The sequence below is a fragment of the Myotis lucifugus genome, unplaced genomic scaffold (assembly GCF_000147115.1).
Source record: "Myotis lucifugus unplaced genomic scaffold, Myoluc2.0 scaffold_31, whole genome shotgun sequence".
Lineage (NCBI taxonomy): Eukaryota > Metazoa > Chordata > Mammalia > Chiroptera > Vespertilionidae > Myotis > Myotis lucifugus.
The window spans coordinates 796,569-814,241 of record NW_005871079.1 but is presented as its reverse complement, the minus strand read 5'-3'; the positions used below and the strand labels follow the sequence as shown (position 1 = coordinate 814,241).

Below are 17,673 nucleotides of genomic sequence, written 5' to 3'. Positions count from 1 at the left end.
AAGAATATGAAAATATGCATTTATTACCAACAAAGTAGTATTTCCCACAAAGAGGTTTAATTACACAGACACACAACAGGGCAAAATTATATTTTCTACCTACTAAAGATTCATACTCCAAAGAAAATAAGCACATGTTAAAGACAAGTAGAAAGCAGCAGCAGATCTTTCCTTACTTTGAACTCTAAAATCTTTTCAATGGACTCTTTCCTCAGGCAGACCAATGAAGATTTTGTCATTAAAAGTACTTGCTTGTCACCTTAAGGTTTTTGCAATTTGAATGAAACAAAAAATAAGATTTTGCAGAAAATATATGAAATTTTAAGTGGCTGATACTCTAATGTGCTAGACATTATTCTTCTATTAATATGTTAAAATGATATATAATTTATCCTTCACAGCTCAAAATTCAATGCAAAAACAAATATTAACCTCGTCTAGTAAAAAAATGTAAATGCTAACAAATAAGTTATGGAATAATTGTTAAGATATGCTAGTGAAATAAAATTGACCATTATATTTTATTTTCAAATGCACGTAAAATTCAAGCTTCTCTGTCACACTGATACTCATTTTGCAGAAATCAGATGACTGGCACTAACTTAGACAATAAACAAACGACACCAAGCACATATTAGTGAAGATATTTTGTTGGAAAACAAAGTATTAAACAACAACCATTTTTGGTAACAATATCACTTTAGCAAGTTTTTCAGTGTTTATATATCTTGTTCATACTAGGAAAAATGCTACTTAAAAATATTTTTCGTAGTACATGCATTAGACTTAGTTTAAGAGGAGAAGGCCCTTTTAAAATTTTTATAAAGAAAACATTTTAAAGTGAAAATGTCTAAGTGAAAGGACATAATCTATGGTTCATTACTTTTTGACATAATAAGAAAATAAATTTCAATGGCTATTTAAGAATATACAAAACCAAAACTGAATGCGATTTTTCAATTTATTCAACCTACCAAGTCAAAAAAAATTAATTTTGTCATTACTGGCACTAACCCTTGGATTAGTCCATTATCTTACAAGTTTTATTTTTTAAAAGAATAGAATTTGTTTGGCACTGTTAATTGGCACAACTCAGAGATAAACAAACGATTTTCTCCTCTATCCTTTCATACTGAAAGAAACAGTTAAGACTAGATTTTCTAAGATAATGGGGTAGGATAGCACTGTAAGGAAGGACTTATAAGGTTAAGTTCTAGAAAAATTATGGTTTTAAACAAGTCAACGTTTTCCTTCACTCTTTACATAACACTTAAAAATTTCAAATATAAACTGTAGAAACCAGTATATGAAATCTTAAGAAAAATCTTACTAAAAATAATTATAAAAATGCTCTTAGAAATTTAAGATGTAAAATACAATTGACTTTAAATTAAAAAAAAAATCCCACACACTTTACAGTTATTCCTTAAAAACCCCTGTCACTTGATTTTATATTCTGTCAGTCTTTTGGTTGCATTTTGCATCATCTAGTGGCCACCTTGTGGCATTTCAAAAAAGTCCCACTACCATTTTTAACCAGTACTTTTCCCCTTTGAGATACCAATACAATTATAATATCAAATTTCATAAAACTTTTTTAAAGGCCCATAAAATTCCATTTCCTATTGGTGATAAGGTAATTTTTAATAGTAATAAATGAATAGATTTGTCATAAATTATTACTGTACATAAGACGACATTTCCATATCAATTTTTAAAAATTAAATATAATACTGGGAGAAAATATGACTTAAGCTCTATAGTCATCTTTAGACTAAAGTAATTAAAGTTACTCTGCAATTAAAGCTCAGGGTTACCATGTCAACTAAACTTGTGACTGATAACCCTTTCCACTGCACCTTTGATTTGAAATAGTAAATACTTTTAACATGGGAACCCAATGACTTGTGGTTAGAGTGGTAAGGACTCAAGTCAACAAAGACTGAAAAAAGACTTAATTTTTACTACTGGAAGATGCTATTCCACAGAAAGAAGTTATTATGGTCTCTGTTCATCAACCCATTTGTATTTAACAGCAGGTTTCCAAAAAAACTGATCTTTTAGTCTTAATGAATCTCCCTTTATTCAGTTGAGCCATACTTATAAATAGAATTTAACAAAAATCCCAAAGGTCTCTTCTTTTACTTTATTGAGAAGGTTGAGTGAATGTTATACGGCGCCTCCGTCTTTGGAAAGCCTTTAAATTCCATCTGTTTGGTTCCAGCATATGAGGACCATTGTAGACAAACAATACTGTCATCTTTTCAGAATAAGGGAGATTCTGTAGGAGCTGTAAGTGTTAAAACAAGCTGTCATATAATGCTATATATACTAAGAAGTACAATTTTCCAACTTTACACATGTAAGAATATTTTTTGTAATATTAATGAAACTCAATATATACCCTGCCAGACTGTGATCCTTACCTGAATTAGTACATCTGAAGCCTGGCCTAAGGAATGATCAACATGCTTAGGGAACCTTCTACATTCACAGGCCGAAAGGGATGAGACAACTTCTTAGGTAAGACCTTGGAGAAGTGTGTCCTCCAGAATTTTAATTGGATAGTCACTTTTACTCATTTTTCCCACAAACGCTTCTCAAGCAACTTTTGTGGTCAGGCATTGTGATAAAAGTATATACCAGGGAAGGTTTGGTGTACAGGGCAAGGTGTTTGGTAAACAATAGGGTATTAACAGATTTGGCTATTCCACAGAGTGTCTGCTGGAACAAGGAAAGAGAGTACACTATTCACTAAAAATCTGAATTTAGGATGGTCGCACCAATGAAATTTTTTGTGTGGGAATACTTAGTTAAAAAATAAAAAATAAAAAATCTGATTACATCAATAAATATATCTTTGAATACATCAGTTTTATAATTTACCCACAGTATATGGCCTAACAAAAGAAAATTTCCCATTGTAATGGTTCTAGCTTATAGAAGATTCTCTATAAAGAAACTTCTGTTTTCATCATAGTTAGTTTGTGAATAGATGTTGGGATACTTATGGTTTCCTCTGGACCAGGGTAGTGGCAGTGGTGACATTAAGTGTTGCCAAAGACAGGTCTTTCCAGGAAATGAGGAAGCCCACAAAGTTCTAGGGTTTTGCATTCTCCTGTGAGTGCTAAAAAAGGTACTTCTCTAGAGGAGTAAGTGCCAAAAGCAGGAAGAAATCTGTGTCCTAGAACATAATGCCATGTCTACGTTTCTGTCTCCCATAAAAAGATTTCTGATTAAGGTGTCACTGGAACTTGTCCCCTTTATTTATTTATTTTTTTTAAATATATTTTATTGATTTTTTACAGAGAGGAAGGGAGAGAGATAGAGAGTTAGAAACATCGATGAGAGAGAACCATCGATCAGCTGCCTCCTGCACATCTCCTACGGGGGATGTGCCCGCAACCCAGGTACATGCCCTTGACCGGAATCGAACCTGGGACCTTTCAGTCCGCAGGCCGACGCTCTATCCACTGAGCCAAACCGGTTTCGGCATGTCCCCTTTAGTAATATAAATATTACTGTAATCTTTCTAGTTCCTTTCCTGGAGTGTTCCTGCTCAAATGTACATATTAGGCCCAAATCTGCTACACGACGAAGCCACTTTCAGGTTACTTATTACCTACCTTTGGCGTAATAAAGAAGTACTGAGAAGTGTTTTCTTTACAAGCAGTATTTACAACCATTTCAAACACTCTGCGTTCATTGATTGGGTCCATTCCCTAAACCATGACAATAATAATGATTATATTAAACTTATTATAAGATATAAGATAAAATAAAACTCAAGTGAAAGAATAATCACTGTACCTGATTGATTTCATCAACTACTCGGAATGGACACCTATTAAGCTCCTGAAGTGCCATCAAGTATAACATGGTAGAGACACTTCTTTCACCTCCGCTTTGATGATGAGGAGTTAATTCATGCAGTTGAGTACTACTTCGAAATTTGACTCTAATTCGAATTCCATATTTATCATAGTCTTCCTATAAGATGTTAAAAAAGTTAATAAAAGATGAGAGATCTTTGATAACTTCATACTATTACATAAAAATAGACTGAATAAATCAATTATAAGAAGAAAGAACTTAAAAGTTTAATGACAGTTTAAAGGAAACCAATAAAATATTAAAGAACCAGTTGCTATTTACAAGCTTTAGTGGGTCTCTAAGGATCTATTTCAGTAAGAAAAATAACCAGATTAAGAGTAACTTTTTTCCTTGTCTCATACCATTCCTTTCAAGTTTAGTAGTTTTCCCTGAGGGTTTTTGAAATTACTACGTGAAAAGCCCCATCGTGGAAAGTCATGGAAAGGCACTATCTATTCCAGCTCCTTAAGTGCTAGGTTTTAAAGCTATAGGTGCAAATAATTAGAACAGTGGAATATCATGCCGTTTTCTCTTAGAAGCAGCTGTGTATGTCACTACAGAGGGCTCAGTGTCCTCCTCTTCTTCAGCAGGTTAAGAAGAAAAATGTAGGCAGAGAATATATGCATACTTAAATGACACATATTTAATCAAATATATACACACAATACTTAGCAAAAACCTGGCACATAATAAGTGCTCATTAAATATCTGTAGTAATGAATGCACTTAGTGTTCTTTATATTCTGCCTAAAATGAGGCTGCTCTAAGACTTGTTTACTGTTCTTATTAGTCATTTCTAGACCAGTCAGATTCATATTTACCCTAAAAATGAGATAACGCAACTTGATAATTAAAGGTTAATAACTAGTTAATGAAAATAGAGTTTTTAAGGTCTAAGAGAGCACTGACCAAGAGAGATAATGCAAGCCATGCATGCATTTAAAATGTTCTAGTAGTCACATTAAAGTAAAAATGAGATTTTAATATTTAATTCAATACACCCAACATATCTTTAACATGTAATCAATATAAAATGTTTTAAGATATTTTACATTCTTTTTTCATACTAAGCCTTTAACATTTATGTATTGTACATAAATGTTACACACATTTTACATAAATGTTACAGCACATTGTACACATTTCAGTGCTCAATAACCAAGTGTAGTTAGTGGCTACCATAGTGGACAGCAGAGATCTAAGATTAACAGTAATAAAAATACAAATATCTTAATCATAAAAAAAATCCTTATAGCTATCAAATTGTAGAAATACGCCACCTTCAATCTTTTTGCCCTCCAAAAGCAAAAACAAAGCAAATAAATAATAAGCTTTAATACTTTCAATTCACTTTTTAAATTTATACATTCCTTTTATTCCACAACAAATTTATTAACTACACTATTTCTTAACTATAACAGCTCTAATTGTTAGTTTTGTTTTGGGCTCTGCCACCCACTCTTTTTGCTCATTCTAGGATCCTTCCTTCATCTCACTGAAAGCTCTGGCTAAAGAAAGAGTTCTAGAATTATGACTGAGGAGCCCAGAATAGTAACATTCCAAGGGGGAGGCTGAGAAGAGATAAGAATGTCCATTTTCCAGGGCCCATGGCTAGGTAGGACTATTGAACTAAAAGACGAAGAATCACCTCTATGGTAGTAAGTTATCATTTAAAACACAGAAAAACTATCCAGAAGAAACAGTACTATGCAATAGGTTCTAGATTAAAGGTTGGGATTTCTATTATCATTCTAACCATTGGTTTCCCTATGCTTACTTGATCGTAATTATGCCTTATCTGGTCAAGAGGTTTGATAAAGCTCTCAGTAATCAAATTTTCATCCCATAAAAACTATACCACTTCCACTGAAGAAACAGAGTTAAGAGCTTAGGCTCTGGGATCAGATCTGGGGTTTGATTTTTTTGTTTTTTTGTTAATCCTCACCAAGGATATATTTTCCATTGGTTTTTAGAGAGTGGAAGGGAGAGAGAGAAACATTTATGTGAGACACATTGACTGGTTGCCTCCGGTACATGCCCTTGACCGGAATCAAAGCCGGGACCCTTCGGTCCGCAGGTTGAAGCTCTATCCACTGAGCCAAAGCGGCTAGGGCTCCTTACACATTTCTTAAGGTAATTTTATTTTACTAACAATTGCTATGTATAAACTTATAGCTCAAGAAATTAGCAAATTTTCAAATATTTTCATCTTGTGAACTGTTAAATTCTGATCAAAAGGAAACCACTGACATTATACTTTATTTCAGCTATGTCTGCCAGTTTATGACTCTGCTAACTTGGAGAGTGGTAGATTTATAAGGCAATGCAATGCATTTACTCATCACAGCTGAATAACCATTACTTAAGTCTGGATATAAAGAGTCAAATATTAGTCACCAATCTCAAATGTCAGATACACACATAAGTGACCCTGATGAAATTCTATTGGTGGTCCTTTCATTCCTTTGAACAATTTTTTAGTAAGCAAAATTTTCATATATAAATCTAGGGTAAATAACAACGTACATACAATTAAAATTACTTGCCAGGAAACATTTCAAAAGCAATTTTACCTCATTTTCTATATGGAGATCAACTTCACCAGCACACTGCATGGAACTAAAAAAATTGCTGAATTTTTCATTAATTTTTTCTACTAGCTCTTTTAAAGGATTAAGCCACCTTTCTTTTACCTGCAAATGAAGGCAATATAAAAACACAATTTAAAAGAAGTGTTTTACATTCTGATATACTTTATATAAAACAAATTTAATATCAGTATTAATCTAGTCACAAGAACAAACATTGCACTTTTTCTTAGAAACATATCATTTCATTTTGTATTATTCTACATGTCCATATGATTAATAGTAAGAACACAACAAAAAGAAAAGATAAAGAAAACAATTACCTGTGAAATGCTTTCCCTATATTTATCCAGTTCAACTTTCTTTATCTTTAGTTCCTCAGTTAATTGCTCGATTTCTTCTTCTCTTTTTGTGTATTCCTCAACAACCTAGCAGGGAAAAATCATTTCTTTAAAATAAATCTACCAAAGGATAAAATTACAGACAATTTGCATTAATTAAAACATTAATTGAAAATGCCAATGTGTTGCATTGTTTGTATGTTCTTATAACATACTGAAAATGCCATTTTTTATTCTGAAAAAAATAAACACTGCAGTATTTCAGGTTAGCCCAACTATTCTTTTTATAAAGAAAAGGCACAGAACACTGTGTTCCTTAGGAAGAATCTATTTAAAATTCTAATAGATTCAGAAATCTGGCATTTAAAGCACATTGTTCCTGCTGTCTAGCTTATTATTACCAAGAGCTCTAGTACAGAGTGGGAGGCAAGTACTGGAGGAAACTCTATGTGTGTGTGTGTGTGTGTGTATGTGTGTGTAGGGAGAGGGTGGTGGTGGTGGCTGCAGTAGGTAATAGGGAAAGAATCATACTGTAGGATTCAGTCCTGTGAAGCAAGAAGCTCTTGATCTTTCTTCGGTTAATAAAGCATCAATTTCATCCAGTGTGTTTGGAAGGTCCTGGAAAGCCTAAGGAAGAAAAAAATTATCCATCATTGTAGATAGTACAGTGAAAAGTTAAATTTAAATAGTTAAAATATTCGGCCGAGTATCTACTACTCTACCACCATGTGTTCAACAGCATGCTAACACAGAAGGAATCAAAGAAATTATAAACAGGGTTTTTGCTTTCAAAAAGCTTACACCTTTAAAAGGAAATAAAACATATACACTTACACGGGATAATACCTTAAGGCAGTGTACTGATGTTGAGTATTAAAATAAGCAGTACATATTATATAGGCTATGGAATTTAGAGTAGGAAGTATCAGTTCATGCTACAGGAGCTACAAGAGAATAGGAGAATTCAGAGGCCCAGAAGTCATCTCCGGGCCTTAAAGCAAATGGCTAAGAAAAAGCAAGGCAGAGGGGAGACAGGAGCTTGGAAAAAAGAATGAGCACTGCATACCATGGGGGGTGAGGAGTTGTGTCCATTTGGAATGTTGGGTACTTGCTGAATTGGTAGAATGGGTCCAGAATATGTGGGGCATTGAAAGAGAGCAAGAAGTTAGAACTTTATACTGTACTGAAAAGCATCCTAAGAATCTAATTAATTTGACAGAATTTCACCACAGAACTATCCATGCCAGAGAGACAAATCAGAACAAACACTTTCCTATGAGGGGAAGCAAGCAGTACACTGTTTTTTGTTTGTTTGTTTTCAGCACAACCTGCAAAGTTCTTACACTACAAGGTACAAAATGAATCTTGGAACTCTGAAAAAGATCCTGATATTACATTAATCTAATATCTTAAGTTTTTTTTAACTTTTTAGAAAGCAGTTCAACTTCTATAGGACTTCAGATATTTGTTGAATCTGACTATCCACTGAGCTTTGAATTCATGTGCTCAACACTTATTTAATATCTTCACTTAACTCTAATAAGGCATCTTAAATGTAAGATGGTAAAACAGATATCTTTATTTCACTCACCAATTTGAGCAAACCTATTTCTCCTCATCATTCCAGTTCATGGCAAAATTTAGGGGTTCTCTCTCCCACCCTTCACCTCAAATCCATTAGCATGTCCTGCTGGCTCTGTCTCTAAACAATTCCTCAAATCTATAAGCTTCTGTCTCTAGGATTTCCTCCCTAATCCATGTCACTCTATTCTCTTGTCTAGTCCACAGCAATAATCTTCTGTCCCCTTACTTCCAGTCTTATATCCTTACTTTATTCTCCATACAGCAGTTAGGAGTGCTCTTTTACTTATTTTTTCAATTAATAGTTTAAAGTTCATTAAGTAATACTAATAGAAAATTCTGCCAATTTTGATGGGATGAGAAATTTTTTTGAAGTTCATTTTATTTTACTAAAACATTTTTTTACTAAAACCATTTTTTTTCAATTACAGTTTACTTTTAATATTACCTTGTATTGGTTTTAGGTATATAGTATAGTGATTAGACAATCATGTATTTTATAAAGTGTTCCCCCTGATATTTCCAGTAGTTAGTCATATCACTCCTTTAAAATCTTCTAGTATATTCCATCTCAAAATGAAACCCAAACTCCTTCTATGGTATAAAAGGCCATACATGACCTGACACTGCCTTCCTTTTTGCTTGGACTAGCCCAGGGGTGGGCAAACTTTTTGACTCGAGGGCCACAATGGGTTCTTAAACTGGACCGGAGGGCCGGAACAAAAGCATGGATGGAGTGTTTGTGTGAACTAATATAAATTCAAAGTAAACATCATTACATAAAAGGGTACGGTCTTGGCTGGACTAGCCCCATTGAAGATTCCTGTTATTCTAAAACATCTATATACCTAAAAGCCTAAGTGACCATTACGACCAGACAACCGGCCAGTAGTTATGATGCACACTGACCATCAGGGGGAAGAAGCTTAACGCAGGAGCTGCCCCCTGGTGGTCAGTGCACTCCCACAGCCAACCTCCCATGGCTGGCCAACCTCCCACAGCCCCTCCCGCCGGCCGGCCAGCCCTGATGGCCAGGCCGAGGGACCCCACCCATGCATGAATTCGTGCACCAGGCCTCTAGTGTCAAATATTATTCTGTCCTGGGGGCTTTGTATGAACTGTTTTTTCTGCTGTGATATTTTCTCCCTCAAATGTTCCCTAGACTGATTTCTTCTCTTCACTCAGGACTCATCTAAAATAGTATCTTTTCAAAGGAACCTTCCTTGACACTCTATCCTCTTACCTTGTTTTATTTTTAGCACCTCTTCCTACCCAACATCTATTTGCCTTTTTATTTGTTTTTTTTTTATCTGCCACATGATTCAGACTAGCATATAACTTTCAGTAAAGAAGTCTGTCTGTCTTGTTCAATACACATACACACATTTTTAATGAATGTATGAATCATCTCCTAATTTTGTTCCTTTCAAAAGCAGTATGACTTATCAAGGATAGAATCATGCTACTTTCTGGAAGAAAAATTACTACAGATATTATATTTACATTTATTTTATGATAACCCAATGTATTTTGGAGAAGTTCTAGCATATTTTTAGAAATAATAGCTCCTCAATTTGTCTTCAAAAATCTACATTCTTATTATGTACCCAGTCTATTCTTTGTGGTTTCTATGTCTGATATCATAGAGTAAAACATTTGAGGATTTGAAAATTATAGTTCAATTAATTTTTTTCCAGTTTTACTTATATCCTTGTAGACATTTCATTATATCCTTAGTAGACATTTCCTTATCTATTGAAATAAGTAACATTTGAAATTAAGAATTAAAGAAATCCATACAAATGTCAGATATCTTAATATATTTTCTATTCATTTTCTCATTGTGACATTATTCTAAGAGGATAGGCATGTAGCCAAGGTATTATCCCTACTTGTAGAATAAGGCTTAGGGTCACAAGGCTATATAATTGGTGGAATTTGGCTAAAGGGCAGGATCTCCTCATGTTACTGAGTGATATATCAGCATATAATGGAAAGAAAGGCTCTTTTCTCCTTTCCTTACCAATAAATGTTTGCCCTAAAGATTCAGTTCCCATTGAACTCCAAATAAAAACCCAATATTCAGGAAAACATTTTCATTTTGCCTGTTTTTCTAAATATCACCTCTATTTACTGTTTCTTATATACCAATTACTGGTACTATGTTTCCATGAAAAACCACATCCCATTTCCCAATCCTACTCCTGAAAAGTGGCTTGGGGGAGGGACATTTCATTGGAAAAATGAATGTTATGGTACTAATAATTTTGCAAGGTGATACCCATGTTTTAAAAACTTTAGTACTAAGCAACACGAGTGACTGGTGCAAGTTTGAATACAGTAAAGAAAATTTGTTTAGCAAAATTACATACTCAGTTGAAAATCTCCTATTTTTTATGGAACATCATGTTTTTCATGGGCCATTACAATGCCTAACACATTTTAAGCTTACAAATAATGTTAACTTGTGGCATTATATACTTTTTATACTTACTGTTTGATATTCTTGAGGAACGGTCTGCTCTGCACCCAGGTTACATACTTGCCTAGCTCTCCTCATAAGCTCCTTGCATTTCTGCAATAATCGCTGTCTATTTTCATCCAACTCAATGAAATGTTGCTATTATAAGAAAAAAATATTTTGGAAATTTGAACAGAGGGCTATTTTTTAAAATTACATTACATTACATATCAAATAAGTTATTAAATTATTATGATTGTGATAAGCAAATAATCGGAAAACCGTATCTCAAATGACTGCTTTTATTGTAAAGGTTAAATCTGAACTTAAAAGTTTATCAGCATGTACAACATTTCTCTAATCCATAAGAACTTTAAATTTAATTGCCTTTCCCTCAGTTTGATTTAGCTATATATAATTTCACTCTAATGAAATTTGAAATACACAGTGTATAGGCTTCCTATCAGAAAACTCAGCACTCAAATTTAAGTAGAACCTTTGATAGTTTTCCAAATGCCTGTCCATATAATTATCATTTATTCATGGACACATTCATTCCTTCACCAAATAATTACTGAGAATCTATTAAATGTCAGTTTTTATTATGCACCGAGCAGAGAAACGTAAGGGGGAAAGATACATAAAATCACTGTAAAAGAAACAGCTATTATTTATTTAAAGCTTATGTGCTAGATGCTTCACACACATTATTCCCTTATTTCTCATAACACTGAACAGTAATATTGTTCCCACTTTGCAAATTAAAAAAAAAAAAAGACAGAGAAATTAAAGCAACTTGTCCAATCTCACACAATTAGTTAGAGGCTGTCAGGATTCACATCTATGCCTGCTTATAGAGCTCATGCTCTTTTCATTATATCCTCTCAGTGGGAGAGATTGAACAGAGAAAAGCAAAAGAAAGTATATACATGGTGGTAGGGGATGCAGAAAGGTCAGAGTAGTCACAGAAGCTATGATATGATAAGTGAATGGTCTTAAAGGACAAGTATGAAATTACTAAAGAGCAAGCAGCAGCAGGCATTCCCAGGATAGGTGATTACACAAGTAAAGGCAAGGAAGCTCAAAGATCCACTTATTTATGTAACAAGATCTAACATGTGTGGAGGAGAGGTAAGGATATAAAAGATGAGAATGGCAAGAGCCAGATGGCAAAAGTTTCATGTGTAACGAGAAGGGCATCATGGAATGCCTTCTGTGGCCCAAGCTTTGTTATAACCACTATCATGTATGTTAATTAATCTAATCCTCACAATCTAAAAAAATATAATCTCCTTTTCTAGATGTGGCTCAGAACAAGTTTCTTAATATGAAACTTGTTCAAGATTACAGAAATAGGTCAGCAGGTTTCTAAGAAGACAGGTCTAGCTTACTCTTTCCATTAAACCTCAAACTTCAGTGTGCACAAAAAAATACCTGGGGTGGTAGATTATTAAAACAGTAATGATATACCAACCATATGCCAGACCTATTTGATTAAGTTCTCTGGGGCTGAGGACTGAACATCTGTTATTAACAAGGTCCTCGGGTGATTTTTAAACATACAAATTTGATAGCAAATAAACTAAACCAAGACAAAATGTTATAAAAAGTAAAGGTATATATACTGGACTGAACTGAAAACACAAGCAAGCCTTTATACTAATCACACAGTACTATAGTTTCCTTTAATGAATTCCTCAGTTTCTACACCCTGAGAGAAATAAAAATAAAGGTTAGTTTCCCAATCATCCCTACTCTGCTCTCTAGGGACAATCACACTCAGGCAAACGTAAAACAAGGAACAGCTAAATAGAAACTAAACACGCCTAAAGTCTTCCATTCCCGCTTCCTAGTACTCTGGACCTTGCTAAATGAGATGTTAGAACACTCTGGGAAAGAAATCCTTGAGTTGAACACGTGGGGCTCTGTGCTTAGGGGGACAAAATCTCACTCAAAGATTTCCTTCTCTTTGGTGGCATATGTCTAATAAAATCTTTACCAGAGATGTTCTTTCCATAAGTACACTTAAATTTTTTAAAAAATCTGAGCTAGCCCAGCCAGCGTGGCTCAGTGGTTGAGCTTTGGCCTATGAACTAGGAGGTCATGGTTCAATTCCTAGTCAGGGCACATGCCTGGGTTGCAGGCTCAATCCCCAGTGTGGGGCATGCAGGAGGCAGGTGATCAATGATTGTCTCTCATCATTGTTGTTTCTCTCTCTCTCCCTCTCTGAAATCAACAAAAAAATAAAAAAATATTTTTTAAAAAATCTGAGAGAGAGAGAGAGAGAGAGAGAGAGAGAGAGAGAGAGAGAGAGAAACATCAATCAGCTGCCTCCTGCATAAGCCCCGATAGGGGATTGAACCTGCAACCTGGGGATGTGCCCTGACCAGGAATCAAACCTCAACCATTGGGTATATGGGATGATGCTTCAACCAACTGAACTACACTAGCCAGGGCTATACATACCAGTACATTTTTGTGACATACCTCTTCACATAACATCTGTCCCCCACCCCCACAATTGTTGAGATTTATTTTGGGGGGAGGGTAAGGAGTGGAAGGGAGTATAGAATTATGTAAGATGATAATGTACAGTTAGGCTAGTAAAAAGAGCTTTATATACATTTCTACTTAAGAGTCTAGCCCTTAACAATTAATACACAATAGAAATGTTTCATCTATGTAAGACAAAAGGGGAAAAAAGAAAAAGTTTACAAAATACCTCTCACCAACATCTCAGAAAAGATTAGTTTGTAGGATATATGCTGAGAGGAAATTAGTAAGAATGATCTTTTCTCTGAAATTCTTTTTGAGAAAGTTCAACTGGCGTGAAAGGTGTACAAAATAACTTAATGAAGGAAAAGCTTCTCTAAGAGGGCCCTCTTGTGGAAGAAATCAGAATTGTTCACATAATTTCTTATTAAATAGCAGGTACACATGAAATTATTTAACACAGTAATTCTAACAACTTATTAAAATAAGAGTCAAACAGCGTACAGTTAGGCTAGTAAAAAGGAACCAAACTAAGTTCTAGGTAGCATGAACTCTGAACTTTTACTAAAACACTAGCTGTAAATTAAAACATTTCTTCTTCAATTTTTTAATACAAGCACAAAATTTCATTCCAATTTAAATGGTCTAAAATCCAAATGTTACCTATATGTTTTAATACATGTAAGATAGAATACATATTACAATAAAGTAATGGCAATAATACTATTTACTTGTTAAATAACCCCCCTTCCCCCAAATGTATCTCATTTTAAAAATGTCTCCTCTGAAATATTTTTTTTGGGGGGGGGGTGGGAGAGTGCTAAGCAGGTAGGGAGAGGAAAGAACATTAGATAAAAGCAAGGATTTAGTATTAGGATTAACAAACTAATTTCCAATCTTTAATTTATATTGATCCTGATGTAAATAGATACTTTTAAGGAAATATTGGTGTACACTAAGCATATTAAATTAAACTAGAGGCCTGTTGCACGAAAAGATTTGTGCAATAGGCCTTCCCTTCCTCTGGCTGCCGGCAATGGTTTTCCTCCGGCACCCGGGACCCAGGCCTTCGCTCTGGCCGGAGCCGCCTTCAAGCCCTCGCTGCTCCGGCCGGAGCCGCCTTCAGTCTTCACTCCACCGCTTGGTGCCTACGTATGCAAATTAACCGCCATCTTTGTTGGTGGTTAATTTGTATATCATTCTGATTAGCCAATGGTGGGCATAGCGAAAGTACGGTCAATTTGAATCTTTGTCTATTATTAGATAGGATATCACAATCTCCTACAGGTCAGGTATTTACTAGTATTATAATATCTATGGCTGAAGATTACACGCTTGGAGTGTTAGGAAACTTGCCTGTGGTAAAAAACCAAGTTCTAGGTATGTCCATCCATCTGTCCATCTCCGTATCAGGATTCACATGCACTCACCTTACTAATTTGTTCTGAAAATATTCCAGAAGGTAGTGACATTAATTACAAGACAGAGGTTCACAACATTTGCCTTTCTCTGGGGGTGTTTTGTAGGTCTGTAATCCTGTTTCCCTATTTGCTTTCCAACAATTTGGGAAAGTATTAAATTTGAGGGTGGTGGTTAGCTATTCCCGAGTTCCATCAAGGATGATAACCCCTTCTGAAATTTTGAGTCAATCTTCTTTTGTGAACTTGTTTCAGAATCAGAGTAAATAAAGGACAAAAACAGAAGTGGTAATAATGGTTCCTTAGTGCAATCTGCCAGGTATTCAGAGGGAAAAGTAGGGAAAAAAATGATTTCCCCTTGTTTCAAATGATGTAGGAGAGTAAGAAGGGTAAGAATATGTATAGGTAAATGACAGCAAACATGAGAAGAAAAAAAAAAGTAAGAGAGAAAGAAAACTACCATACACCTACTCTAGTATGTATTCTTTCACTATCATTTCTGGCTATTTAAAATGTGGTTAGTGATTATGGTCAGTCAGCAACAAATCTGTCAAGTACACACTGCATAAAAATAGAGGAACTTTACAACAGGGTTGGCAAAACAGTTAAAAATAAAAAGCATTAAATGATTTTCAGATCAACACATGAAAAAGGGAAGCAGAATGGTGCAAAATATTCCCGAGAAAAGTCAGGGGTTGTACCAAGTAAGATTGGTATGGGAACACCTGTCTAAGGTGTGCGTATGTGGGGGATATGAAGTAGAGATCTAAGTGGGTATTATTTATAGGTAACAAAATCTAGACAAGCAGCTAATCAGAAATTAGTTATCTGGACAGTATAATGTGGCCATTTTTGTAAAAAATTACTTAGTGACTCAAAGATTAAAAACAAAACCTCCTCCCAAGAAACTTTCCTATTCTCTAGAGTAGTCAGCTCCATTGGAAATATGAATATTTCTGCTACTACTAATAAAATGGATCATAAGAGAATACTCTGTTATCCTGCATCTAATCTTAGTATGTCTATGTGAACAAAGGCTGTTGGAAAAATATTTCTCACTATGTCAAGAGGGGGTTAAGTTTGGGAGAACGCTTACTACAAAGCCATCATGATTTCATGATACTTCTGTAAACGTAATACAAACCCATAACTTTAAGTTCTTAAAACTTGATTCAAAAACAAAACTCTGGGCACCAGGATCAAATATTGTCTTGTGTGACTTCACTTAAAGCTCCATATAGTATCTGCACGATGGTTCAATTTCTTCATGAAATCTCTCTATACCGAACAACCAGGTTTATAGGCTCAATCAATAAAGCATGGGCTCTACAAATATTTACCAACAGAACGCACAACGGGCAGATTGGCTTCCTCCACACTCCCACGAAACGAACACTGACAAGGCCCCTCCTTTGGTAGCTAGTTTCATATCCAGCCGACCCTCCCCCTGCCGCCTTCCAGTTTGGGTACTACAGCTTTGGTTTCTTTTCTTTGCTGTATCCCTTCTATACAAGTATTCAGAATGACTACTGCTACTATTGCCCCTGCTTTTTTTGGTGGGGAGGAGAGAGGGAAGGAACTTTCCATCTTCCAAGCCTCTGGCATTGCTCATCAAACCTGACCTTGAGCTCCTTTTGGCTAGGTGTGTTTATGTTTGCCTGTGCTTATTTGCTAGCAAAATTGGTTTTTCCTCCAGTTTCTTCTAGCCATAAGCTTTTTCAGGAGACTTTGAAGAAGCGGCTTCAGAATAATGAAGCTCCTATCCCACTTTCATTTACTCTTTCCATTCATCTGTACAGTCCTGTCTCTATTTCCGAAAATCTGACCTGTAGTGACTCTAAAAGATACTACTAAAAGTTCACTTTTACACAACAGGTATGTTTGTGAAAAGCTAAGTGTAAAGTGAATCACATACTGCCCCAAAGGAGCAGAATCTAAGAAAGTAGAAGAATTGATGGGAAAGGATACAGGGGACTTTGAATACATGAAAAGTTTTAAAAATCTGCAACCAATATGGCAAAGTATAACATTTGTTTAACAGGAATAGTGGACACTTGTATGTTATGTTACTCTTCCTACTTATATATAATTAAAATTTCATACTTAGAATTATAAAAGACCTAAATGAAGCAAATTATAAAAATCATAATGTAAGTTTTTCTTAAAATTTTTTCAGTTTTGAAGTGTAATTGTTGAATAAACTGTCCATTTTAAAGTGTACAACTTGCTGAGTTTTGACAAATATATACATCAGTAAAACCATCACCACCAAGATAATGAATGTATATCACCTGCAGCAGCTCTGTACCCCTCTGTAATCCATCCCATTGTACCCTCCCAGGCAACCATGGATTTATTTGTCACTAGGCCTTCTGTAGTTCATAGAATTTCATGTAAATGGATCATATAGGTTTTTAGTCTGCCTTTGCTGCACATCCTCTCCAGCACTTTGGTATACTCAGTCTTAAAATTTTAGTCACTTTAGAGCAGTGGTCGCTAACCAGTGGTCTGTGAGGTCCGAAAGGTTGGTGACCACTGCTTTATAGAGGGTCTGTGGTGTTAACTCATTATCATTGCTTTAACTCACACTTCCCACTGACTAATAAGATTGGGAATCTTTTCAGGTGCTTATTGGCTATCTGTATACTTTCTTTAGTGAAGAGCATGCTTAAAACTTTTGCCCATATTTTGGATTGGGTTATTTGTCTTCTTTGTATTGATAAATGTTAAGAGTTGTTTTGTTGTGTTTTTTGTTTTTGTTTTTTGGTTAACCATTACCTGAGGATATTTTTTTCTGGCGATTTTTAGAGTGGGGGGGAGAGAGAGAAAAACACATCGATCAATGGGGGGGGAATAGGAGACATATGTAATACTTTCAAACAATAAAGATTTAAAAGGGGGTAAAAGACTTAAAAGAA

The 17,673-nt window shown here is 34.9% G+C and overlaps 1 protein-coding gene across 14 annotated transcripts in view; it reads right to left on the bottom strand.

The window, feature by feature from the left end:
* Window positions 1–2: 2 nt before the first annotated feature.
* The window catches only part of SMC5 (structural maintenance of chromosomes 5), a 77,123-nt gene continuing 59,452 nt past the window's right edge, over window positions 3–17,673 (bottom strand). For 10 of the 14 annotated variants that reach the window (XM_023752337.1, XM_023752341.1, XM_006086799.3 and 7 more), the window contains 8 exons: window positions 10,878–11,003; window positions 7,869–7,913; window positions 7,334–7,429; window positions 6,785–6,889; window positions 6,447–6,566; window positions 3,811–3,990; window positions 3,627–3,722; window positions 3–2,290 (listed from right to left, as the gene is read on the bottom strand). In XM_023752337.1, coding sequence (XP_023608105.1) covers window positions 2,147–2,290; window positions 3,627–3,722; window positions 3,811–3,990; window positions 6,447–6,566; window positions 6,785–6,889; window positions 7,334–7,429; window positions 7,869–7,913; window positions 10,878–11,003 — 912 coding nt within the window. In that variant the 3' untranslated portion in view covers window positions 3–2,146. Of the gene's footprint in view, window positions 2,291–3,626; window positions 3,723–3,810; window positions 3,991–6,446; window positions 6,567–6,784; window positions 6,890–7,333; window positions 7,430–7,868; window positions 7,949–10,877; window positions 11,004–17,673 lie in introns of those variants that run through there. The other 4 variants (XM_014454093.2, XM_014454091.2, XM_014454092.2 and 1 more) reach the window with 4 other exon arrangements.